Source organism: Oncorhynchus gorbuscha, linkage group LG16, assembly GCF_021184085.1.
Source record: "Oncorhynchus gorbuscha isolate QuinsamMale2020 ecotype Even-year linkage group LG16, OgorEven_v1.0, whole genome shotgun sequence".
In the NCBI taxonomy this organism is placed as follows: Eukaryota; Metazoa; Chordata; class Actinopteri; order Salmoniformes; family Salmonidae; genus Oncorhynchus; species Oncorhynchus gorbuscha.
In genome coordinates, this window is record NC_060188.1 from 47,390,658 (window position 1) to 47,416,540 (window position 25,883).

Sequence of the window (25,883 nt, forward strand, 5' to 3'; positions counted from 1 at the left end):
GGGAGTACAGGAGAGGGCTCAGAACGCACCCTTGTGGGGCCCCCGTGTTGAGGATCAGCGGGGAGGAGATGTTGTTGCCTACCCTCACCACCTGGGGGCGGCCCGTCAAGAAGTCCAGTACCCAGTTGCACAGGGCGTGGTCGAGACCCAGGGTCTCGAGCTTGATAACGAGCTTGGAGGGTACTATGGTGTTGAATGCCGAGCTGTAGTCGATGAACCGCATTCTCACATAGGTATTCCTCTTGTCCAGGTGGGTTAGGGCAGCGTGCAGTGTGGTTGAGATTGCATCGTCTGTGGGCCTATTTGGGCGGTAAGCAAATTGGAGTGGGTCTAGGGTGTCAGGTAGGGTGGAGGTGATATGGTCCTTGACTAGTCTCTCAAAGCACTTCATGATGACGGAAGTGAGTGCTACGGGGCGGTAGTCGTTTAGCTCAGTTACCTTAGCTTTCTTGGGAACAGGAACAATAGTGGCCCTCTTGAAGCATGTGGGAACAGCAGACTGGTATAGGGATTGATTGAATATGTCCGTAAACACACCGGCCAGCTGGTCTGCGCATGCTCTGAGGGCGCGGCTGGGGATGCCGTCTGGGCCTGCAGCCTTGCGAGGGTTAACACGTTTAAATGTCTTACTCACCTCGGCTGCAGTGAAGGAGAGACCGCATGTTTTCGTTGCAGGCCGTGTCAGTGGCACTGTATTGTCCTCAAAGCGGGCAAAAAAGTTATTTAGTCTGCCTGGGAGCAAGACATCCTGGTCCGTGACTGGGATGGATTCCTTCTTGTAGTCCGTGATTGACTGTAGACCCTGCCACATGCCTCTTGTGTCTGAGCCATTGAATTGACATTCCACTTTGTCTCTGTACTGACGCTTAGTTTGTTTAATAGCCTTGCGGAGGGAATAGCTGCATTGTTTATATTCGGACATGTTACCAGACACCTTGCCCTGATTAAAAGCAGTGGTTCGCGCTTTCAGTTTCACGCGAATGCTGCCATCAATCCACGGTTTCTGGTTTGGGAATGTTTTTATCGTTGCTATGGGAACGGCATCGTCGACGCACGTTCTAATGAACTCGCACACCGAATCAGCGTATTCGTCAATATTTCCATCTGACGCAATACGAAACATGTCCCAGTCCACGTGATGGAAGCAGTCTTGGAGTGTAGAGTCAGCTTGGTCTGACCAGCGTTGGACAGACAGCGTGGGAGCCTCTTGTTTTAATTTCTGCCTGTAGGCAGGGATCAGCAAAATGGAGTCGTGGTCAGCTTTCCCGAAAGGGGGGCGGGGCAGGGCCTTATATGCGTCGCGGAAGTTAGAGTAACAATGATCCAAGGTTTTACCACCCCTGGTTGCGCAATCGATATGCTGATACAATTTAGGGAGTCTTGTTTTCAGATTAGCTTTGTTAAAATCCCCAGCTACAATGAATGCAGCCTCTGGATAAATGGTTTCCAGTTTGCAAAGAGTTAAATAAAGTTCGTTCAGAGCCATCGATGTGTCTGCTTGGGGGGGGATATATACGGCTGTGATTATAATCGAAGAGAATTCTCTTGGAAGGTAATGCGGTCTACATTTGATTGTGAGGAATTCTAAATCAGGTGAACAGAAGGATTTGAGTTCCTGTATGTTTCCTTCATCACACCATGTCCCGTTAGTCATGAGGCATACGCCCCCGCCCCTCTTCTTACCAGAGAGATGTATGTTTCTGTCGGCGCGATGCGTGGAGAAACCCGTTGGCTGCACCGCCCTGGATAGTGTCTTCCCAGTAAGCCATGTTTCCGTGAAGCAGAGAACGTTTCAGTCTCTGATGTCCCTCTGGAATGCCACCCTTGCTCGGATTTCGTCAACCTTGTTGTCGAGAGACTGGACATTGGCAAGAAGAATGCTGGGAAGTGGTGCGCGATGTGCCCTTTTTCGGAGTCTGACCAGAACACCGCCGCGTTTCCCTCTTTTTCGGAGTCGTTTCCTTGGGTCGCTGCATGCGATCCATTCCGTTGTCCTGTTTGTAAGGCAGAACACAGGATCCGCGTCACGGAAAACATATTCTTGGTCGTACTGATGGTGAGTTGACGCTGATCTTATATTCAGTAGTTCTTCTCGACTGTATGTAATGAAACCTAAGATGACCTGGGGTACTAATGTAAGAAATAACACGTAAAAAAAACAAAAAACTGCATAGTTTCCTAGGAACGCGAAGCGAGACGGCCATCTAAGTCGGCGCCGGAAGTCAAAGTGTCTGGATCTCCCAGTGTCTGGTGGAAAGCAGTCAACCAGGTTTTCCTATAGGAAAATCCTATAAATTAAAAAAGGCCAATTTGGGTGCAATCAAGTAGCTTAATTTCTCAGAGATCAAATTATATTTCAACAAAATAATGTTGCAGGAATGCTAATCTTACCTTTTTCTAACAGGAACAATCTGAGATAAGTGTTGAAATTCTCTTCCTTCTACTTTTTGAGGTGAAACGACTTTAGGGTTAAGGTTAGTTTTAAGATCAGATTTTAAGAAGAGAAATTGTAGAAATAGATGGTGTTTAGCAATAATAAAGAATTTGTGGCTGTGGTAACGAGTGACGATTTATGCCATAATTCCTGAGAAATTTAAGCCGAAAAGAGTGCTAATTCAAAATTGCTAATCATGTGAAATTGATAAAATAGTCACTCAATAAATGGTCTCCCCTACTATGGATCATATTAGCGTATCCCACCTTTTAAAATCCATTACATTATCCTTGTAAATAACAGGTTAAAACCTTTCCCGGGATAGGCGTCCCGGTCACCTGTGTGTGGATGAGGGTGCGCTTCGTTATTTATCTCCAGTATTGAACATACTACATTCCGTCTTAAATTTGATAATTTAATTTATTTACATATTAGAGTACCTGAGGATTTGATTTTCCGAAGCCTGTGCTGGTTGAAAAATATTTTGATGTGGTGCGACTTCCTCAAGTAATCGCATGGCATGCTTTTGCTGTAAAGCCTATTGTAAATCAGACAATGTAGTTATATTAACAAGAATTTAACCTTTTAACCGTAAAAAATAAAAGTAAATTAGCAAGTGCGCGTCCTCTTCGTCACGTTTGCACAGACTGATTTCCAACTCTGGCTCCCAGTACCAAAACTCAATCTTTCCTTGTTTGGGAAGAAACAAGCCTGGAACCTTGAACAAAGACTGTTGAAATCTAGTGGAAGCCATAGGAATTGCAATCTGGGAGCTCGAATTGCATAGAACCCATAGCTTTCCATGAACTTCTTATGGTATAGGGGACGATAGCGTCCCACTTGGCCAAAAACCAGGGAAAAACCAGGGAAAATTCAAATAAATTGATATAGAAATCAAATTTTCATTAAATCACACATGTAAGATACTTAATTAAAGCTACACTCGTTGTGAATCCAGCCAACATGTCAGATTTAAAAAAGGCTTTTCGGCGAAAGCATAAGAAGCTATTATCTGATGATAGCACAACAGTAAACAAAGAGGGTAGCATATTTCAACCCTGCAGGCGCTACACAAGACGGAGAAATAAAATATAAAACATGCCTTACCTTTGATGAGCTTCTTTTGTTGGCACTCCAATATGTCCCATAAACATCACAATTGGTCCCTTTGTTCGATTAATTGCAATTCAACAATAAAATCACATTGTAAGATTTTTGCAACGTCACTACAAAATATTTCAAAAGTTGCCTATAAAAACTTTGCCAAAATATTTCAAACTAATTTTGTAATATAACTTTAGGTATTGTCAAACGTTAATAATCGATCAAATTGAAGACGGTTCTATCTATTTTCAATAGAGGATGAGAGGAAACTAACGCTACTTTTCAAGTCTCGGCCAACTCCAACAGCGTTCCCCTTTTCCAGAATGGCCCTACTTCTTCATTGCACAAATGAATAACCTCAACCAAATTCCAAAGACTGGTGACATCCAGTGGAAGCGGTAGGAATTGAAAACAAGTTCCTAAGAAATATCGTTTGTCAACTCAGTGAATTGACAGATCTAAAGAAAAAAAAATCTAAACGGTTCATCCTCGTGGTTTTGCCTGCTACATAAGTTCTGTTATACTCACAGACATGATTCAAACAGTTTTAGAAACGTAAAATCTACTAATAATATGCATATCTTATATTCTTGGCATGAGTAACAGGAAGTATAAATTGGGCACGCTATTTATCCAAAAGTGAAAATGCTATCCCCTATACCTTAAGAAGTTAGATGAGAGCCCAACATGCAACAGCCTCAAAAAGAAGTTGGGCTCTCTCAAAAAATACAATTCTGGTTGGTTTTTCTCCTACCATACCAATTGTGTTATCGTCGCATACATTATTTTAACATTTCGACAAACTTCAAAGTGTTTTCTATCCAATGGTACCAATTATATGCATATCCTAGCATCTGGGCCTGAGTAACAGGTAGTTTACCTTGGGCATGTCAGTCAGACAGAAAATTATAATTAACGCCACCAACTTGAACAGTGTGTAATAACAGTCGAGGTTGATGCATTTGCCTACTGTAAACATTGCACTCAGAAATTAATACATGAAAAGTTGATTTGAACCTTCTGAACAATTAGTGGGTCAGGCGGTGCCCCACTGTCTGATTAATTTTGTGTGATTTCTGATGATAGTTCTCGATTATATCAACTGATAGGTTCTGTATGGGGTATTTGACCAAAATATCACACAAGACAAACAATTTTCAGATGCCCCTTTAAGGGCGAGAGGTTACTGTGGCATCACGGGCACTCAAGCTGCTCGAGTCGTCCTTGATAATGTGCCTGTGAGAGAATCTGACTAGTAGCCATGAGATTATTTTTCTGCTGTCAGTTGAAGAAAATTCAAACATTGAGAAACAACCTAGCTTGTGGGGGGAAAACAATATAAATAGCCAAGAAACACAAGGACAAACTATCACTTTAGTGGACTTGAGTAAAATAGACCAACTTTTATGCCTGTGTAAGTGCTTCTAAAAATGAATCTTCAATCGCAGTGTGCTTAGTTCCCCAGGCAGGCAGTGTTACTGTGTGTCATGCCAGGTGGGATATACAGTACCACTTTGGTTTGGACACCTACTTATTCAATGAATTTTCTTTATTTTTACTATTTTCTACATTGTAGAATAATAGTAAAGACATCAAAACTGTGAAATAACACATGGAATCATGAGCAACCAGGAAAGTGTTAAACAAATCTAAATATATTTGAGATTTGAGATTCTTCAAAGTAGCCACCCTTTGCCTTGATGATAGCTTTGCACACTCTTGGCATTCTCTCAAACAGCTTCACCTGGAATGCTTTTCCAAGTATTGAAAGAGTTCCCACATATGCTGAGCACTTGTTGGCTGCTTTTCCTTCACTTTGCAGTCCAACTCATCCCAAACCATCTCAATTGGGTTGAGGTCGGGTGATTGTGGAGGCCAGGTCATCTGATGTAGCATTCCATAACTCTCATTCTTACACAGCCTGGAGGTGTGTTGGGTCATTTTCCTGTTCAAAACCAAATGATAGTCCCATTAAGCGCAAACCAGATGGGATGTCGTATTGCTGCAGAATGCTGTGGTAGCAATGCTGGTTAAATGTACCTTGAATTCTAAATAAATCACAGACCGTGTCACCAGCAAAGCATACCTCACATCATCACACCTCCTCCTCCATGCTTCACGGTGGGAACCACATGTGGCGATCATCCGTTCACCTACTCTGTGCCTCACAAAGACACGGCGGTTGGAACCAGAAATCTCATATTTGGACTCATCAGACTAAAGGACAGATTTACACCAGTCTAATGTCCTTTGTCCGTGTTTATTGGCCCAAGCATGTCTCTTATTATTGGTGTCCTTTACTAGTGGTTTCTTTGCAGCAATTTGACCATGAAGGCCTGATTCATTCAGTCTCCTCTGAACAGTTGATGTTGATGTGTCTGTTACTTGAACTCTCTGGAAGCATTTATTTGGACTGCAATTTTTGAGGCTGTTGCATGTTTTTTTTATGCTAGTGGTTTCATTAATTTGGGATCTATCGCATCCCACAACTGTCCCAGACTATGTTTGGAATATTTCTTTCTCGCATAGAATAGGTAAACTTTTGTACAATGGGGGATAGTAGATTGACATAGGCAAATGCTTTTGCTGTTGATGGTGTTGGAGTCATGCGTGACCACCAGTCGTGGGTGAACAGGGAGTACAGGAGGGTCTAAGCACACACCCGAGGGGCCCCCGAGGGTCAGCGTGGCGGAGTTCTTGTACCAACCCTCATTACCTGTGCCGGACCGTCAGGATGTCAAGGATCCAGTAACAGAGGGAGGTGTTCAGAGATGAGCTTGGAGGGGACTATGGTGTTGAACGCTGAGCTGTAGTCTATGAACAGCATTCTCACAGTTATTTCCCCTGTTGTCCAGGTGGGAGCAGGCAGTGTGACGTGCAATTGAAATTGCATCATCTGTGGATCTGTTGAGGCGATATGAAAATTGGGGTGGGTCCAGGGTGTCTGGGATGATGTTGGAGTTCTTGGGAACAGGGACAATGGTGGTCAGCTTGAAACATGTTAGGAGGAGATTGAAAATGTCTGTGAAGACACTTGCCAGCTGGTCTGCGCATGCTTTGTGAAGGCACCGTGGTATTGCGTCTGCGAGTGTTGGTCTGTTTAAAGGTTTCTCACATAGTCCATGGAGAGTGAGATCACACGGTCATCCGGAACAGGGGCTTTCACGCAAAACTCAGTGTTGTTTTCCTCGAAGTGAGCAGAGAAGGCATTTAGCTCGTTTGGGAGTTCTGCATCACTGGGCATCTCACTGCTGGGTTTCCCTTTGTAATCTGGTAGTGTTTGCAGGCCCTGCTAAATGCGACGAGCGTCAGAGCCGGTGTAATAGGATTCCACCTTTCTCCTATATTTAGCTTTTGCACATTTGATGTCTAATCGGAGGTCATAGCGGGCTTTCTTGTATGCTTCCATGTCTGCGTCCTGTTCTTTGTAAGCGGTAGCTCAAGCCTTTATCTCAGTGCGGATGGTGCCTGTAATCCATGGTTTTTGGTTTGGATGCATTCATATGGTCACTGAGGGGACATCGTCGCTAACGATGAAAAGGCAGACTGCACAAAATCATTTCAGACTATATTATTTATTTTGTAGGTTACAAATAGCTTATTTCAGCAAACAAATAAAGAAGCTTATATTCCAAAAACTGCATATGGCGTCGCAACCACATTTACTAACCACGCACTTTATAAAAATGTAACAGAGAAAATGGAAACTTAAAAATGTGTAATACACCGGTGTCATTTTAGGGTAACTTATTGTATACTGAACAAAAATACAAACACAACATGTAAAGTGCTGTCACTTGCTTCATGGCCTGGAATAAAAGATCCCTGAAATTGTGATGGGACAATAAAAAGCCACTCTAAAATGTGCAGTTTTGTCTCACAACACAATGCCACAGATGTCTCAAGTTGAGGGAGCGTGCAATTGGCATTGTTCATTTCTCTACCATATGCTGCCTCCAGCGTCATTTTGGAAAATGTGTCAGTATGTCCAACTGGCCTCAACCACAGACCACTTGTAACCATGCCAGCCCAGGACCTCCACATCTTCACCTGCGGGATTGTCTGAGACAAGTCACCCAGACAGCTGATGAAACTGAAGTGCATTTCTGTCTGTAATAAAGCCTTTTTTGTGAGGAAAACTCATTCTGATTGGCTGGGCCAGGCTCCCTCGATTAAGGCCTGATGAATGTATTTAAATGAACCAATTTCCTTCTATGAACTGTAACTGAAATGAACTATGAACTGTCATTGAAATTGTTGCATTTATATTTTTGTTCAGTATACATAAAGAAAACCGATGTGAAAATAACCTCAAATAAAAGGTGACATTCTGTACTGTCGCCTCATATTTCTATAGCCAAATGAAATGTTTTTGCTTCACTGTCCAAATAAATAGGTAGAGGAGTGTACATTTACATTTCACTATTGTTTTACTTTCTCCAAGCAGTTAGTTAGTCCTAAGTGTTTACATTTAGAACAAAATGCAAAGTGCCCTCTATGGTACACATGGTTGGTTTTAATCTGCTGATCAGTTTGTATTGCACACATTAACCCATCTTTCCTTGCATTGCATTACTGACACAAAGTTTAAAGCTCAGTTCGTCTCACGGACGCTGACTTTTTTGCAGGTGTTCTCCGTGCAGCGCTCCATGATGAGTTTAGGACTGGGCCGAGGGGGGATGAGGGGAGCCCCTTTCTTCAGCTCGCCCCCTGGACTAGAGCCTGCTGGCTTTGGGATGTTGTCTGAAAGTCAATCGGTAGAAAACTATGAAGGCCTTATTTTAGAAACGGTCATTGAAATTGGTGAAAGGTTAAACAATTAAATTATGAGAACTATAACAGTTAGACAATGGATGCAGATACTCCAATTTTTTTGAATTCCCATCAGATATTGATTGAATTACAGCACATACAACATTGTACTGGCAGAGACAAATAATTAAATGGGTAAAACGATTGTGTCGTTGTTGCTTGAATTCAGGTGAAGTTGAACTGTTAGATTGGTGCGTACCCCAGTCCCGGATGAGTAGTGTCCCTTTATAGACATAACAGAAAACCAATGTATTCCATTAAGCCCATTTCAGTCATTACCGGAGTCTTTGAAAGGTCATTACAAACATTTTTGCGGTTGTAATGTTAACATAAAAAAACAATGGCACAAGTGAGAGTAGGAAAGAGTAACAAGAGTCAAATGAAAGCAATCAATCCAGTGAAATTTAAGTGACACGTGGAATTTGCACCCATAAAACACAGGAAATTGTTATCAGAAAAGGAGAAATCCTCAGGTGATCGGGGCAAGCGCATTGCTGCTTTTATGGAGACGGCAATATACAGCTTTGCTGTCTGATTGAAAGCCTTTACTGTGGGAGCAAGTCATAGCCAATACTACCCCACCGGAGACCTGGCTTCAAATAGTATATCTGTATTCTTTCAAACTCTTAGCAGTGTTTGCTTGAGCTCAATCAATCTATCAAATGTATTTTATAAAGCCCTTTTTCCTTCAGCAGTTGTCACTGCTGCTTTACAGCTGAGCTGTAAAGGAGTGCCTGGAGCTGAGCTTGCCTGGAGTGCTACATAAACGGGGTTTGAACTTTTGGTACTATTTCATTGGTTCCATTCTGTATTTCAGGCAAGCTCAATAAAGCTTTGAAAGAAAACAATACAGCAATATTTGAACCCAGGTCTGCCCCAGTAGGATTTAATACAGTATAAAAATGACTGCCTGCATCAAAATGGTGTACCTCCGTTTTCCCTCTCCTGCAGGGGAGACTGTGTGGTGTCATTAGAGGTCTTCCTGGGCTGATTGGGCCAGTCGCCTTTCTGCAGCAGGAAGCGGCGACTGTTCCTGCGGTACGTGTTCTGGCTGATGCCCTTGCGCCCTTTACCGTGAATACTCTGGGCATTGCGGATTGTAGACCTGAAAGCCAAGAGGAGATATATGTCGAAAGAGGAAAAGAGAAGTTAAAACAAACCATTCAAATGTATCAATATTTTATTTAACCATTATTGTGACAGGGATTTAATTCCAAGACCAAAGACTCTTTTCCAGATGAGCCCTGTTTAGCACAATACATATAAAAATACAATATTACACATGAAACTACGCATCCATATAAACTTTGATATACACAACAATACATGAGAAGCAAAACACAATCATAAAAAACAGACAGTCTTCAGTAAAAAGATCTGAAATTCCTTAGCGGTACCAATTCCTCCAATTTTAAAGTATATTGGAGATCATTCCACACGTAAGGCGCAAGAAAACTAAAAGCAGATCTACCCAACTCAGTGGAAACCAAAGGTGTCTCCAGAGTTAGCCATCCCTCAGACCGGGTCTGGTAGCTCATACGTCCAGCGGGGTAAAGTAAAAATACTTTTACAATTTGTTTTTTGTTTGTTTTTTGGGGGGGGGTGGTCTGTACTTTATTTATATTTTTGACTTTTAATTCCACATTCCTAAAGAAATGTACTTTTTTTACTTCCATACATTTTCGCTGACATCCAACAGTACCCGTTACATTTCGAACGCTAAGGCAGGACAGCAATATGGTCCAATTCAAGCACCTATCAATATAACACATCATCCCTACTGCCTCTGATCTGGCAGACTCATTAAACACAAACACTGTGTTTGTAAATTATGTCTGAGTGTGGGAGTGTGCCCTTGTCTGTCCGTATATATATTTAAATTATTGTTCCAAAGTCTGTTGATGCGTGTGAGTACCTGTGCTGTGTGTTTTGGCTTTATGTGCCATTGTGGATCGCGCAGATGATTACGGGTCTCGTCCCGTGAGTTAATCATTGTGCGCATGTGTTATTTATGCTCTTTTTATAACCTTGTCTTTATCCATAGAGTTTGTCATCCAAAATAAATGTCCAGAAGTTTGTAGGCCTACCGTCTGGGTGGTGGTGTCTGTCTTCTAATCACGTTCTCCTCCATCTCCTTCTTCTCTCCAGTTTTGTGGAGAAACATAGAGGGGAAGTGTCCTGTCTCCTCTCCTTTCCTGTCAAAGACGATACACCCAACAAGCACTTAGAAACACTGTGTGTGTGTGTGGCTATATGATACAACAGTAGCAAATATGTTAGCTACTACTGATCCACACAGCTGCCTGCCTGTGGTCCGAACGTATTACAGAGATGAATAGAGAGTACAGAATCAGCCTACATACCTGACCACCCACCATCCATCCAGCAGCTTGTGAATGACCTCAATAGTTTCTCCAGTCTCAAGAGTTAGCTCATCATCTTGTGCTGCCTTGTAGGCTTGGGTGGTGATATAGAGTTCTCCTGTGGGGACAAACACACATTGGAATTATGAGCGCAAATTCAAAGCACTTTTGTACCACCTAGAGCAGTGGATCCCAATCCCCCCAAAAAACAACTTCCAGCTGCGTACACCCTCTAGCACCAGAGTCAGCGCACTCTCAAATGTTTTTTTTTGCCATCATTGTAAGCCTGCCACACACACACTATACCATATGTTTAATAAATGTAAGAATGAGTGTGAGATTGTCACCACCTGGCTCGTGGGAAGTGACAAAGAGCTCTTATAGGACCAGAGCACAAATAATAATCCATATTTTTTCTCTTTATTTAACCATCTTACATATAAAACCTTATTTGTTCATTGAAAATTGTGAATAACTCACCGCAGGTTAATGAGAAGGGTGTGCTTGAAAGGATGCACATAACTCTGCAATGTTGGGTTGTATTGGAGAGTCTCAGTCCTAAATCATTTTCCACACAGTCTGTGGCTGTATTTAATTTTCATGCTAGTGAAGGCTGGGAATCCACTCTCACATAGGTACGTGGTTGCAAAGGGGCAAAGGGCATCAGTTTCTTAACAGCGTGATTTGCCAAGGCAGGATACTCTGAGCGCAGCCCAATCCAGAAATCTGGCAGTTGATTTTGATGACATTTTCACAGAACTGCTTGTTGCAATTTCGATGAGGCTCTCTTGTTCAGATATGGGTAAGTGGACTGGAGGCAGGGCAGGAAAGGGATAAAGAATCCAGTTGTTTGTGTCAATCATAGCCTCAATTTTGTGCCGCACATTGAATATAGTTGCGGAGAGTCAGGCAAGAAAAATCACCCAGATAGGCTAGTTGTGTGAGAAGCCTCTGGCAGTGTACCCAAGTGGCATCGGGAGCAACTGCTTGCATGCGCGGTACCACTCCACTATGTCTCCCTGTTTTGGCTTTTGCGCCATCAGTACAGATACCAACACGAGCAGCAGCTACAGAGAGTAACGGTTAATGTGATTGGATGTTAATTATTTGACTAGGCTACCTGTATTTGACAATGTGTTGTTATTTTGCTGAACACTAGATGGTTTCATCTTATTTTTGGCAGTGAAAGGAGGCTAATCAGGTGAGAAAGAAAAACTCACAAATGTATAGCACCGTTGTAAAATAAAATGGACTGTTTGAAAATGTGAAGATATAATAATTAGTTAGAGCCCTAGCAGGTGGTGAGACTTGCCTGCATAGTTGGGATCAGCGTCTTCAGGCTCCTCTGGTCCATCAAGGGGCTCCAGGTAAGAGGCGGGCACCCAGCCACGCTTGGCATCACACTGGCAGAACCACCAACCTGCCATGGTAGAGGGGGTCATTGGTCAAGTGAGCACTAAGCACAGAAACCATGTCCATGTTCAGTAGGGCATGCAATGGTAAACATTTAAAAATAAAAATATGTGTTTCCTATTGGGTAGGAGGTACTTCCTCCCTTTGTCAGTTGGTTGTCTTCTGTTTCGTGCCTACTAAACACGACCCAGAAGGAGCAGCAGTAGATTCATCAGGAATACCTGAGGGATAACTAGGGGCTTTTCTCAATAGGATTTGCTCAACTCCTCTGTCCTGTTGCCTCTTTTTGAAAAAGGTCAAAGGTAATCGAAGAGAGGCGGCGAGGAGACGGAACTTGGCCGAAAATGCGCTTGTATGAAATTGGACTCCTTCTCCACTCGCTCGTCATCAGGCAAACTACACTTACAGGGGTGGACCCCAAAATAATTGTGTAAAGTAATAAAAATGAATGAAGTTAGTTGTGCAACACATTTTATAGATAAAACGATAAGTAGTGTAGTATGATTTAAAATAAGGATGCGCGACAATGAGGTTCTAGCTCCAGCCTGTTTATTAACCTAACCCTTGCATGTCCTACATAGGTACGGATACCCCCAAGGGACATCCTCCCACATCTTTGGAAACCAGTATTATTCTCTAACATGCTACTTCCCATCCTGAAACAGTATGAAAGCATTAAATCACACAGTATGAACATTAACTTAGGTACAGTCTCTTTTCTGGGTATGGTCCCCAACAGCCACTCTGGTGGCTTCACATTCCTTTTTGGGCACGCTTGTGGCTCTGTGAGCATTCTCTCTCCTTCTCTCTCCTTCACCCTCTTTTTGTGCATTTTCTGTGGCCTCAGTCTGTGTGGCTGGTAGATCTGGAAGAGATCTGAGGTGTTTTTTGCTCCTTCGTACCTTTTCTGAGCCTGTGTCCACCACATAGGAGCGTGGGGCATTTGCTTTCCTCAGCACTATTGCTGGTGTCTTTGAGTTTGTAATCCACACACATTGACCTTAGGTCAGCTCGGGCATCTCCTTAGCACGGTGTCTCCGATTAAAGGCTCCAGTTTGCGTTTGTTTCAGCCGTTTGTCCCTCTCAGCGAAGGCCTTCCTGTTAGGCCATCGGGGTTTAAGCTGAGCCGGCGAGACAGACAACGGGGAACGCAGCCTCCTGCCCATCAGGAGCTCGGCAGGCAACGGCCCATGATGCAGTGGTGTAACTCTGTAAGCTAACAGAGCCCTGTATGGATCCTTGTTCTTTTTCAGCAGTCCCTTGTCTGTTTTCACAGCTCTCTCTGCCTCACCATTACTCTGTGCATGGTAGGGGCTACTGGTCACATGTATGAAGTCATATTATGCGGCAAAAGCAGAAAAGGAGCTCGCAGAGAACTGGGGACCGTTATCTGTAACCAGGACCTCAGCGACCCCTTGCCTGGAAAAAAATGGACTTTAATCCATTGATAACACCAGCTGATGTGGTTATGGGTGTCTTTGCTATTTCAATGCATCTTGAGTAGTAATCTACCACTAGCAGATAAGTGTCATTTTTCCAATAGAACATTTTGGCAGCTCCTTTGCAATCATTGGTTCCGGATGACAAGGTTGACAAGGATGACATTTTGTACACAATGGGCTACTAGCTTGGCAATCTGAGTACTCAGACCAAGCCACCACACTGACTGTTGAGCCCTCAGTCTGCATTTGGTTATCCCCATGTGTCCATCATGCAATCTGTCTAGCATTTCTGGTTGTAGAGTCTCTGGGATAACTCTCCGTTGTCCTTTCTTGAGAAGGTCTCCATTACAGTGGAAGTCACTTTGGTGCACCCAATAGGGCTTCAGCAGTTGAGGCAGTTCCTCCTGCCTGGGCCATCCCTTTTTGCACTGCTGCACTATCTGTTGGCAGATGTGGTCTTGTTGTTGCTCCTCTGCAAGGACCGGAAGTGATTCCAAATGGCAAAACATTAACACAGTAACGGCCAAATGGTGTTATAAACGTTGTGAGCGCTCTACTCTCTGATGACAGCAGTATCTGCCAGAAACCTGAGCGGGATCCAGCTTTGTGAAGACTTGTGAGCCATCCAACTGAGCCAGTGACTGCTCCACTGATGGTAAGATGTGTCTCTCTCTGCCTCATTCAATTTAGTCATGTCCACACAGATCCTTATTTCCCCATTGGCTTTTGGGACCACCACCATCCATGCACACCAGTCTGTGGGAATCTCTATTTTAGACACTGCCCCAATTTCTTCCACCCTCCCCAACTCTTCCTTTACTCTGGCCAATAAAGGGATAGGCACCTGGCGGGGGGTGGTAAGGGCATAGGGGACAGCATCCTCTTCAGTCAATCTGCTGTCTTTTTACCGTCTCACTCTGCCTAACCTGGTTTACAGCTTTGGACAAGGTAAGCTGGGAATCCAACTGTAACTTTTCAGGTGATATATTTCTTATTCTGACTACAACCCGATCTCGGATCAGCTCTTCCCTGAGCGCGCCAAACTGACAATGTTCTGCTAGTTTGTGAACACCTGTGATAAAACTGTTGGTGGTTTCACCCTGCTCCTGCTCTCTCAAAAATAATGTTGTCTCCCTACAAAATGCGTTTCAAAACAGTCTTTAACGGCACTGTAGTTAAGTTTTTCTTCCTAGGTCAACGTTGAAGCATTTAATATATCCTCGGCTTCATCACCCATAGAGTAGATCAGTGTAGTAACTTGAAATGCCCAATTGTTCATGTTTAAGCCTGACGCTACCCTGTACCTTTCAAAGCGCAGTTTTGAATGTCCATACAAACACAATTCTCTGGGGGACTAATGCGAAATCCGTCAGCACTAGCCACTGGCCTGTCCGTGTTTGCGCCAGAGCCCGTTGAACTTGGAGTCGCAAAGCCTGAAATCCTGCCAACTTCTTCCTCTTGCAACATGTTACTTAGCAGTAACTTAGTCCTTGCTCGTTAGCTAGCAAAATAATGATGTGCGCGGTCTTATCTCAAACAGTGTGCCCTCTCTGCTTTGAAACAGCCTGAATGTATGATTTACTTGGTACGTCTTTCACGTTCATGTGAATTTTAAAACTACTTCTGACCCCATGTCGTACGATCTAAAATAAGGACACGTGGCAACAAGGATCTAGCTCCAGCCTGTTTATTAACCTAACCCTTGTATGTCCTACATAGGTACGGATAACCCAAAGGGACATCCTACTACAAATAAAATATTGTTTTTAAACGTGTGCATGCTTTTCTCTTCTGGCAAATTAAAAACCGATTGAAAACTATTCCGCAAAGGAATCAGGTAGGATGCACATGACACCTCAATGAAAGGTGGCTATCGAGGAGGGGAGGACACTAACAAATTGACATCTCCTCGATCACTTGACCACTTCACGGAGAAGAGAAGGTGGAGGACAGACTTTTTCCCAAATGACAAAATGTTGCATCCAGTTCACACTGTCACATGCACACTTTTGTGCCTATTATTTCATGGAAAATGTAAATTGTTCATGCTTGGTGTTGCCATCTAGTGTACACACTAGTGAATACACCACCCTGATATTAGAGCAACTGTATTTTAAGATGGTGTCTGTTCAGACTGGGACCAATCACTTGTTCAGTGATGTTGGGTCTTATCGTCACTCACCGTTTGGGCTTTTCTCCACAATCTCCACTAAGTCTCCAGTAAGAAGGTTGATTTCATACTTGGAGGTCTTCATGTAGTCAGAGATCACCCTGTAGCTTTCCAATATGATGGGGCCAGAGATTTCTGGTCAGATGACAAAAATGACAATGACAATCTGCAGTAGACCTATAAATTAACGATGTATAGCCATAGATTCTTGAAGAATATAACTTATAAAGGCCTCATAAGCTTAGTTCAACTGACGTACCCCATCAGAACCCAAAATATAAGCTTGTTTTAACTCCGGTCCTTGTATCCATAGCTCTGTATGAATTTGAGAGTGGTTACATTTCTCCAGGCCTATACCTCAGCTTTTTACTGAAACAGGGGCTTTGTTATTGCTTCAACTGCTGATTGCCACTTTAAATCACTATGGTAGATCTCTTTATAACAGGACCTCACAAGTTTGGCTGGAAAAGTGTTTCTATTAGTGGGTTTATAAAAGGGTAAAGACTAAGACGGGGTCTTACCAGAAGTGTTGCCTTTGGCCTTGTCCGTGGACATCACGATGGTCTCATTTCTTTTGAATCTACAAGGGAATCATGGTGAACTCACTCATTATTCTACACTGAGTGGACAAAACATCTTTCCATGACATAGACTGACCAGGTGAAAGCCATGAACCCTTATTAGTTGCCAGGCGCACTGGTTTGAGTGTGTCAAGAACTGCAATGCTGCTTGGCTTTTCACACTCAACAGTTTCTTGTGTGTCTCAGGAATGGTCCACCACCCAAAGGACATCCATGCAACTTGACACAACTGTGGAAGGCATGGTAGTCAACATGGGCCAGCATCCCTGTGGAACACTTTGGACACCTTGTAGAGTCCATGTCTCTGACAAATTCAGGCTGTTCTGACGGCAAAAGGGGGTCCAACTCAATATTAGGAAGGTGTTTCTAATGTTTTGTAAACAGTGTATATCAATCCAGAAGCAAAGGAAACACAAAGGCGGAGTTTCATTCCCTCGTTAATTTTCATTCAAGGATCTGATACAACAGAGTAGGTGTAAGCAATACCGCCACCTAGTTATCACCATATTGCTTTTCCCCCATCCAGTCCTATCAGATCTGAGAAGGGGAGTGAATGGGAGGATAGGGGAACATCTTCCTGGAACGTCTTCTTGGAATGAAACAGGCTGCATTCCGATTCATTACCCTTCTCAATAAGTGTGCACACTGTCCTCTTCCCCCAAATGCATTTAAGCCCCCTTAAAGGGCTATTTACACCCTACGGAGACGGCCTCAACGGAGTTGGCTCAGTGTTGCAATGTAATTTTTCATCACCAAAGTGCCAGATCCTTGTAGTGTGGTCCAACATTCTATGTACTCCCGTGCCACATGAAAATTGTTACATGCCATATCATGTTACCATAAGGTGCCCGTTGGTCTAAAATAAGAATACACCCAGCTCACGCACCCGTGTAGATCTACGCAGGTTAAATGTGTGGAAACCTTAAAGTCGATTGATGAGATGGCACGTCACACAGTGATGTAATTTTAAATAGCTCCCTGTATGTTTATGCTAGAGACTTAAGCCATACCCACACCGGCTGCGCACGTGCGCCATTGTGCGCAAATGGATTTTTTTCCCCCACAACAAATGCGATCACGACACACAGGTTTGGTGTGGTCAGCATGTTATTGCTTCTTGTAGTGGCTGGATCTCAATACCCTCTTTCGGCTGATCTGAAGGTTGAGCCTGTCCCATAATATGGGGTTAGTGAAAGCTATGTTTTTTCTACACGTGAGAGGATCTGGACAAGAAAAAAGGTCACAAAATTCTCTGTAAAACCCCGAACCATGTTAGCTTATATATGTTAGCTTAGTAGATGTTGTGATCTAAGGGCTTAGACCTACAGCATTGGATTGGTGCATACATGGCTGGAGGGAGTTTACACCATGTTCCTCACACCAGTCCATTCCTTTTAAATCCATGTAGGGGAGTCTACGAGTGCACACTTCAGGAGAAGGGTAAAGAGTCATAATGTAGCCACAGTCTTTACAGATTAGTAGTGAGACATTGTGTAACGGGTGTCGTCGTCTGATGAGGAAGAATCGGACCAAAGCGCAGCGTGACTTTTATTGAACTGAACACTAGAACAAAACAACAAAGTGAATAAAAGAAACCGAAACAGTCCTGTCAGGTACAGAACTACCCACCAACAAAGGACTAAGCAGTGTGGTATGGAGGAGCAGAGGGGTTCAGGACTCCTGGACATGGGAGGAGATACTGGACGGAAAGGGACCCTGGAGACAGGCTGGGGAATATTACCACCGGAAAAAGGAACTGGAGGCAGCTAAACTGAGAGGCAGTGATATGAGGCAAGTGAGCAAAGCAGGCACGAGAGGCATACAGGGAGATTGGCAGAGTCAGGCTATAGACCTGAGCCAAATCCCAGTGCTTACCGGAAGCAGAGTGGTACTGGTCAGGCACTGTGTTATGCGGTAAAGCGCATGGTGTCTCCAGGGAGCGCTCATAGCACGGTGCGCTATATGCCAGCCCTCCCCAAGTGCCATGCAAGAGTGGGCATCCAGCCAGGGCGGATTGTGGCAGCTCAGCGCGCTTGGACTCCGGTGCGCCATTTTGGCCCAGGGTATCCTGCGCCGGCTCTGCGCACTGTGTCTCAGGTGTGCTGGGACTGTTCAGTTCATGTGCTCCGCCCGTGCCGGGCTAAAGTGGGCATTGAGCCAAGTGGGCCAGCAACGAGGGTGCCCAGTCTGGGGCCGCAACAACAAGGGTGCCCAGTCCGGAGCACGCAACAATGAGGGTCCCAAGTCCGGGGCCCGCAACAACAAGGGTCCCCAGTCCGGGGCCCACAACAACGAGGGTCCCCAGTCCGGGGTCCGCAGCGAGGGTCCCCAGTCCCGCTCGGCGGCGAGGCGCCACCAAAGTGGGCCAAGCCAGAGGTGGAACGGGGTCTGCGTCCCACACCAGAGCCACCACCGCGGAGAAATGCCCACCCAGACCCTCCCCTATAGGTTCAGGTTTTGTGGCCGGAGTCCACACTTTTGGGGGGGGAGCTTTTTATGTCTCTATTTTGGTTTGGTCAAGGTGTGATTTGGGTGGGCATTCTATGTTCAGTTTTCTATGTTTTGTATTTCTTTGTTTTGGCCGGGTATGGTTCTCAATCAGGGACAGCTGTCTATCGTTGTCTAAAATTGGGAACCCTACTTAGGTAGTTTTTTCCCCACCGGTGTTTTGTGGGTAGTTGTTTTCTATTTAGTGTTCTGCACCTGACAGGACTGTTTCGGTTTCTTTCATTCACTTTGTTGTTTTGTTCTAGTGTTCAGTTCAATAAAAGTCATGAACACTTACCATGCTGCGTGCGCTTTGGTCCGATTCTTCCTCATCAGATGATGACACCCGTTACATATTCCTTGTTGTTGTACTTACGGCTGTTGAGCGGGTGGGTTCTCGTCCTCCGGTCGGACCTTGAAGAAGTTGCATACCAGCTGGCAGCGTGATATTTTGGGGGGCAGGTTGATGAGAGAGTGACAGTAGTCAGCCAGAGTGCTCTGCCTGGTCTCGGTGCTCTTTTGGCTGTCCAACCATTTTGGCGCTGAGGATAGGAGGGACAGAAGAAACATGTATTGCAGGACAATTAAAATGGAATATTCAAAATAACACACTACAGTGTTGGATGTAGATGTTATATGTTTATCTCTGAAAAGGTGGACCTTTGCGTTGCACAAGGAACTAAACGCATATTGCAGTTTCCTCTTAATGTATCACACTGTCATTAAAGCTACTTGTAAAAATATATATTTGACCATTATTTAACTACGCAAGTCAGTTAAGAACAAATTCATATTTTCAATGACAGCCTATGAACAGTGGGTTAACTGCCTTGTTCAGGGGCAGAATGACAGATTATTTTTATTTTTTTGCCTGTCCACGAGCATTCTCTTGCCTACCCCTTTTGGATTATTAATAAATATCAAAGACACAAACCATCTGCCTCTCGTGTCTGCATCTGGGTCTTGTCTTGTGCCCTTATACACCTTCCAAATGGGCCAAATCCAGTCAATACATGATATTGTTTAGAGTAAAATCTTCATAGGTATCCTTATTTTTTGGGGAAAATTCTGGTATTGCATCATACTTTGAGGTTTGTTCACAACTTCTGCTTCCCCATGTTGTATCAACACAAGCTTAAAACCACTTGAGCGCTGTTGAGGGTCCTTGTTGTGTTAGTTCAGTGGTTCACAAACTTTTTACAGTTCCGTACCCCTACAAACATTCAACCTCCAGCTGCGTACCCCCTCTATCATTATGGTCAGGGCACTCTCAAATGTTGTTTTTTTGCCATCATTATAAGCCTGCCACACACACACACACACACACACACACACACACACACACACACACACACACACACACACACACACACACACACACACACACACACACACACACACACACACACACACACACACACACACACACACACACACACACACACACACACACACACACACACACACAATACATTTATTAAACATAGGAATGAGTGTGAGTTTGTCACAACCCAGCTCGTGGGAAGTGACAAAAAGCTCTTATAGGACCAGGGCACACATAATAATAATAAATAATTTTGCTCTTTATTTAACCATCTTACATATAAAATCTTATTTGTTCATTGAAAATTGTGAATAACTCACCACAGGTTAATGAGAAGGGTGTGTTTGAAAGGATGCACATAACTGCAATGTTGGGTTGTATTGAAGAGAATCTCAGTCTTAAATAATTTTCCACACACAGTCTGTGGCTGTACTTTTTTCATGCTAGTGAGATAATCTACTCTCACATAGGTACGTGGTTGCAAAGGGGCAAAGGGCATCAGTGTCTTAACAGCGTGATTTGCCAAAGCAGGATACTCTGAGCGCAGCCCAATCCAGAAATCTGGCAGTTGATTTTGATTACATTTTCACAGAACTGCTTGTAGCAATTTCGATGAGGCTCTCTTGTTCAGATATTGGTAAGTGAACTGGAGGCAGGGCAGGAAAGGGATAAAGAATCCAGTTGTTTGTGTCATCCGTTTCGGGAAAGTTCCTGCGTATTTGCGTATCCAACTCACTCCGGTTCTTCGCTATATCACATTTGACATGGTCCATAAGCTTGAGTTCATTTGCACACAAAAAAATCATACAATGATGGAAAGACCTGTGTGTTGTCCTTGTTAATGCAGACAGAGTACAGCTCCAACTTCTTAATCATAGCCTCAATTTTGTGCTGCACATTGAATATAGTTGCGCAGAGTCCCTGTAATCCTAGATTCAGATCATCCAGGCAAGAAAAAACATCATCCAGATTGGCCAGTCGTGTGAGAAACTAGTCATCGTGCAAGTGGTCAGACAAGTGAAAATTATAAAGTCAAGTAAAGAAAACTTCAAGCTCGTCTCTCAATTTCAAAAAACGTGTCAATACTTTGCCCCTTGATAACCAGCACATTTCTGTATGTTATGAAAGCATTACATGGTCGCTGCCCATATCATTGGATACTACAGAAAATACATGAGAGTTCAGGGGCCTTGTTTTAATAACAAAGTTAACCATTTTCACTGTAGTGTCCAAAATGTCTTTCAAGCTGTCAGGCATTCCCTTGGCAGCAAGAGCCTCTCGAATGCTGCAGTGTACCCAAGTGGCGTCGGGAGCTACTGCTTGCACACACGTTACCACTCCACTATGTCTCCCTGTCATGGCTTTTGCACCATCAGTACAGATACCAACATGATCAGCAGCTACGTTTGGCTACATACGGGCCATTAGTGGAATTCCTGTGAGAGAGTAACGGTTAATGTGATTGGATGTTAATTATTTGACTAGGCTACCTATATTTGACATTGTGTTCTTATTTCGCTGAACAGTATATGGTGTCATTAATTTTGGCGGTGAAAGGAGGCTAATCAGGCGAGAGAGAAAAACTCACCCAAATGTATAGCCCCGTTGGAAAATATAATGGGACTGTTTGAAAATATGAAGATTTTTTATTTTATTTATTTAAATTCAAAAATTATTTTTTAATATTTAAAAAAATGTGAATCACATTTCTATTAGGTGTACCCCTGATGGAATTCTCCAGTTTGGGAATCACTGTGTTAGTTAATTTAGCTTTCGTACTAAATAATCACTAGTGGTCACAGCCTTTGGATTAAAAATATAATGCCTTTAGTGAGAACTAAAAGTGCAAACTGTTTAACAAAAAGCAAAAGTGCAAAATATGTAATACACATACAGAATCCCTACCAATCAGCTTTTAACTGTACAGCACAACAATTGAAGTTAATATACTATATAACTATTTAGACTGCATAAGCATAAGATGCACCGTAATAATAATAAGCATAAATAATTTATGCTTAAATTCAATTCTAGAAAATAAAAATATATTGAATAAGGTTATTTTCAGAAAATATTCAAATGAGACAGGATGCTATGGTTTATACAAAAAAAAGAGAAGTACATTTGTCACATCTGGATAGCAGCTGCAGGTGTTTCCTTATGAGAAGCATTGACTGACAACAAGCACTACCTCGTCTGTTCACCCAAGTGCACACAACACCTACACTTTTTTGTTTTCAAATGAAGCAAAAATGCAAAGGATACTAGAATTACAACATCACTGCTATAGTAAATTGTCGAGAGATCAATACTTTATTTATCCATGATTTTCCATCTAGGTGCTCAATGCCCTTTACATGGCAAGGTGGAAATTCACCTCATCCACCATCAATATGGTGCACAGCAACCATTTGTGCCAGATCGCTAACCACACAACAGTTCTCATTGTGGAGAGGTAAGCCATAGAGCAGGTACATGTCCTTACCTGGTAATGCTGGGATGATCCTGTCTTTCTTATTGATGTCACCAGCCTCAATTGGGAACATCTCCATTAGGGATTTCTATAACCATAGACACATTATCAACTAACTGCAGATCAGTGGAGGTAGTAGGGAGGCAGTTAATTCATCTTGAATTTCTATATCCCCGGCAGACAGGCACCATATCAACTGACTGCAGATCAGTGGGGCTAATAGTAAGGCAGGCATTTCACAGCGTTTATCTATTTAACAATCTTTCAGTTATTGAGGTAGCACTGAAATCCCTTCGCCTGCTATTTTCATACAGACACACACTACACATACACAGTTGTCCAACCTTTCGACTTTCTGCCTCCGCTATTAAATTATGTGAGCAGAGACTCACATGAAATGTGTAGATCTCCGGATACCCTCTATAGATCAACTTCTCAGACAGGTTGTTCCATTTCACCATCAGCATGTAGACCTTTGAGAAAGTAGTCAAAAAAGATAAGTGAAGAACCATCAAATCCTCTACAGCTATTTTGCAGAATTAAAATGGTATGAAAGCAATTTAATGTTAACTAATAATCCTGGTCATGAAACTTTTCTAAGCAATTGTCTTTACTATTGAGAAGAGACTCGGACTAAGAAGCACGTTGAATAGAGAATCTCCATTGAGCATGACTAGGCTTAATCTATGTCTGGGAAAACAACCTCATGCATTAACCTCCACTGAACCGTTTGGTATTTTGGTCAACAATGATCAAACTCAAACTCACATAGTGCTGACTGGGGAAGAAGCGTTTCTCAAAGCCCAGAAACTCCACATGCCTGACATAGGTTTCCTCCATTGTAAGATGCAGAAGGGTAATGATCAAGTCCACAAATGTGCAGAGTGAAAAGTGAAAAGGGAAGAACTTTTATAGCAGCAGTGTGCACTCAGAAAGCAGCCAGCCCCTGTAGTAGGAGGTCCCCAACAGATACCTTGGGTTCCTCACGTAGCGATCGCTGGTCATTTAATGAGAAATGGAAATAACTTTGGTTGCATATAGATCCTTTCAATTGCATCATCCATGAGTTCATTGGGTCAATTCATAATTTCCTTTATGAATCATCCATGAGTTCAAAGTTCATTCAAAAGGCCATCATCTCAAAGCTATTTCCTTTATTTAAGTTATAAAGCTGTCACAGTCAATAGATACAGTACATTTCACAACATACTATTTAAAAAATTTCACAGATAATATTTGATTCAAATAAATAAACAGATCACTAAGGGTCTTGTTGTTGTTGTTGTGATTATAGATCTGTATGCTCTGTAGAAAGTTACATGTCTCACTTATTGGGTTAATGATTCAGAACGTATTCATACCCCTTGACTTATTCCACATTTTGTTGTGTTACAGCCTGAATTCAAAATTAAATATTATTAAATATATGTTTTTCTTACCCATCTACACACAATACCCCATAATAACAAAGTGAAAACATGTTTCACACTCCTGAGTCAATACTTTGAAGAAGCACCTTTGGCATTGATTACAGAGTCTTTCTGGGTAAGTGTCTAAGAGCTTTCCACAACTGGATTGTGCGACATTTGCTCATTATTCTTTTCAAAATACTTCAAGCTCTGTCAAATTGGTTGGTGATCATTGCTAGAGCATTTCCAGGTCTTGCCATATATTTTCATGTAGATTGAAGTCAAACTGTAACTCAGCCGCTCAGGAACATTCACTGTCTTCTTGGTAAGCAACTCCAGTGTAGATTTGGCCTTGTGTTTTAGGACATTGTCCTGTTAAAAGGTGAATTAATCTCCAGGTGTCTGGTGGAAAGCAGACTGAACCAAGTTTTACTCTAGGATTTTGCCTGTTCTTAGCTCCATTCCGTAAAAATGTTTACCTGAAAAACTCCCCAGTCCTTAATGATTATAAGCAGACCCATACCATAACATGATGCAGCCACCACTATGCTTTAAAATATGAAGAGGTGTAGACAGTAAAATGTGTTGTATTGGATTTGCCCAAAACATATCACTTTGTATTCAGGAAAAAAAATGCTTGCTTTGCCACATTTTTTGCTGTATTACTTTAGTGCCTTGTTGCAAATAGGATGCATGTTTTGGAATATTTTTAATTCTGTACAGGCTTCCTTCTTTTCCCTTTGTCAATAAGATTAGTTTATTGGAGTAACTACAATGTTGTTAATCCATCCTCAGTTCTCTCCTATCACAGCCATTAAACTCCCATTAAATAGGTGAAATCCCTGAGCGGTTTCCTTCCTCTCTGGCAACTGAGTTAAGAAGGATGTCTCTGGCAACTGAGTTATGACTGTAAGTCGCTTTGGATAAAAGCGTCTGCTAAATGCATATATTATTATTATTATTATTATTAGTGACTGGGTGTATTGATACACCAACCAAAGTGTAATTAATAAGTTCAACATGATCAAAGGGATATTCAATGTTTTTTTTACCTATCTACCAATAGATCTGACGGACTCTCTAAACATGTTTGTAAATTATGTTATTGTTTGAGTGTGCTCCTGGCCATCCGTACGTAAAAAAAGATATAATAATAATGACATCTGGTTGGCTTAATATACATTTTAATAGGTTTATACTTTTACTTTTGATACTTAAGTACATTTTAGCAATTCCATTTACTTTTGATACTTAAGTATATTTAAAACCAAACACGTTTAAACTTTTACTCCAGTAATATTTTACTGGGTGACTTTTACTTGAGTCATTTTCTATTATGGTACGTATCTTTACTTTTACTCAAGTACGACAATTTAGTACTTTTTCCACCACTGGTCATAGTAGCACTGAATGTACTTTTATTTTCCTCAATGTTGTTCATAGCAATCTCCTTACCACACAAATGTGGGGTTTCACCAGGAGTTTTGCAACGCAAAATGTCTGCAAGGCTTGTCATTTCAAAAAGTTTAGTCATTTTATAAAAAGGAACAAAAAAGTATTTTTGGAAACCCAAAACAAACTCCTTTTGGCTGTTTGCTTCCTCTTTCAAATATTAGTTGTTGATAGACTAGGTTGGATTTCTGTAGAAAGGGAAGAGACATCCACTCTCAGGATGAATGTGCAGTCCTGTCAGCATTGTTATCAGTAAATGAGACATTGAGAATTGGGTTTTTTGTTGCAGCAGGATGTTTGTGCAATTAACTTATTTTGAAAGGGTGGTCACACACACACACACACACACACACACACACACACACACACACACACACACACACACACACACACACACACACACACACACACACACACAC

General features: G+C 42.5%; 1 protein-coding gene across 1 annotated transcript; it reads right to left on the reverse strand.

Annotated features, from left to right (window-relative positions):
- Window positions 1-7,094: 7,094 nt before the first annotated feature.
- On the reverse strand, window positions 7,095-23,528 carry LOC124000658 (neutrophil cytosolic factor 1-like). Its single transcript, XM_046307206.1, has 11 exons — window positions 23,372-23,528; window positions 22,996-23,076; window positions 22,616-22,691; window positions 19,183-19,348; window positions 16,260-16,318; window positions 15,751-15,873; window positions 12,026-12,133; window positions 10,714-10,831; window positions 10,438-10,545; window positions 9,280-9,455; window positions 7,095-8,281 (listed from the first exon to the last, which is right to left on the reverse strand). Exons 1-11 carry the CDS (start codon window positions 23,441-23,443, stop codon window positions 8,133-8,135), a joined length of 1,236 nt encoding a protein of 411 aa, XP_046163162.1. The 5' UTR covers window positions 23,444-23,528; the 3' UTR covers window positions 7,095-8,132.
- Window positions 23,529-25,883: the final 2,355 nt, after the last annotated feature.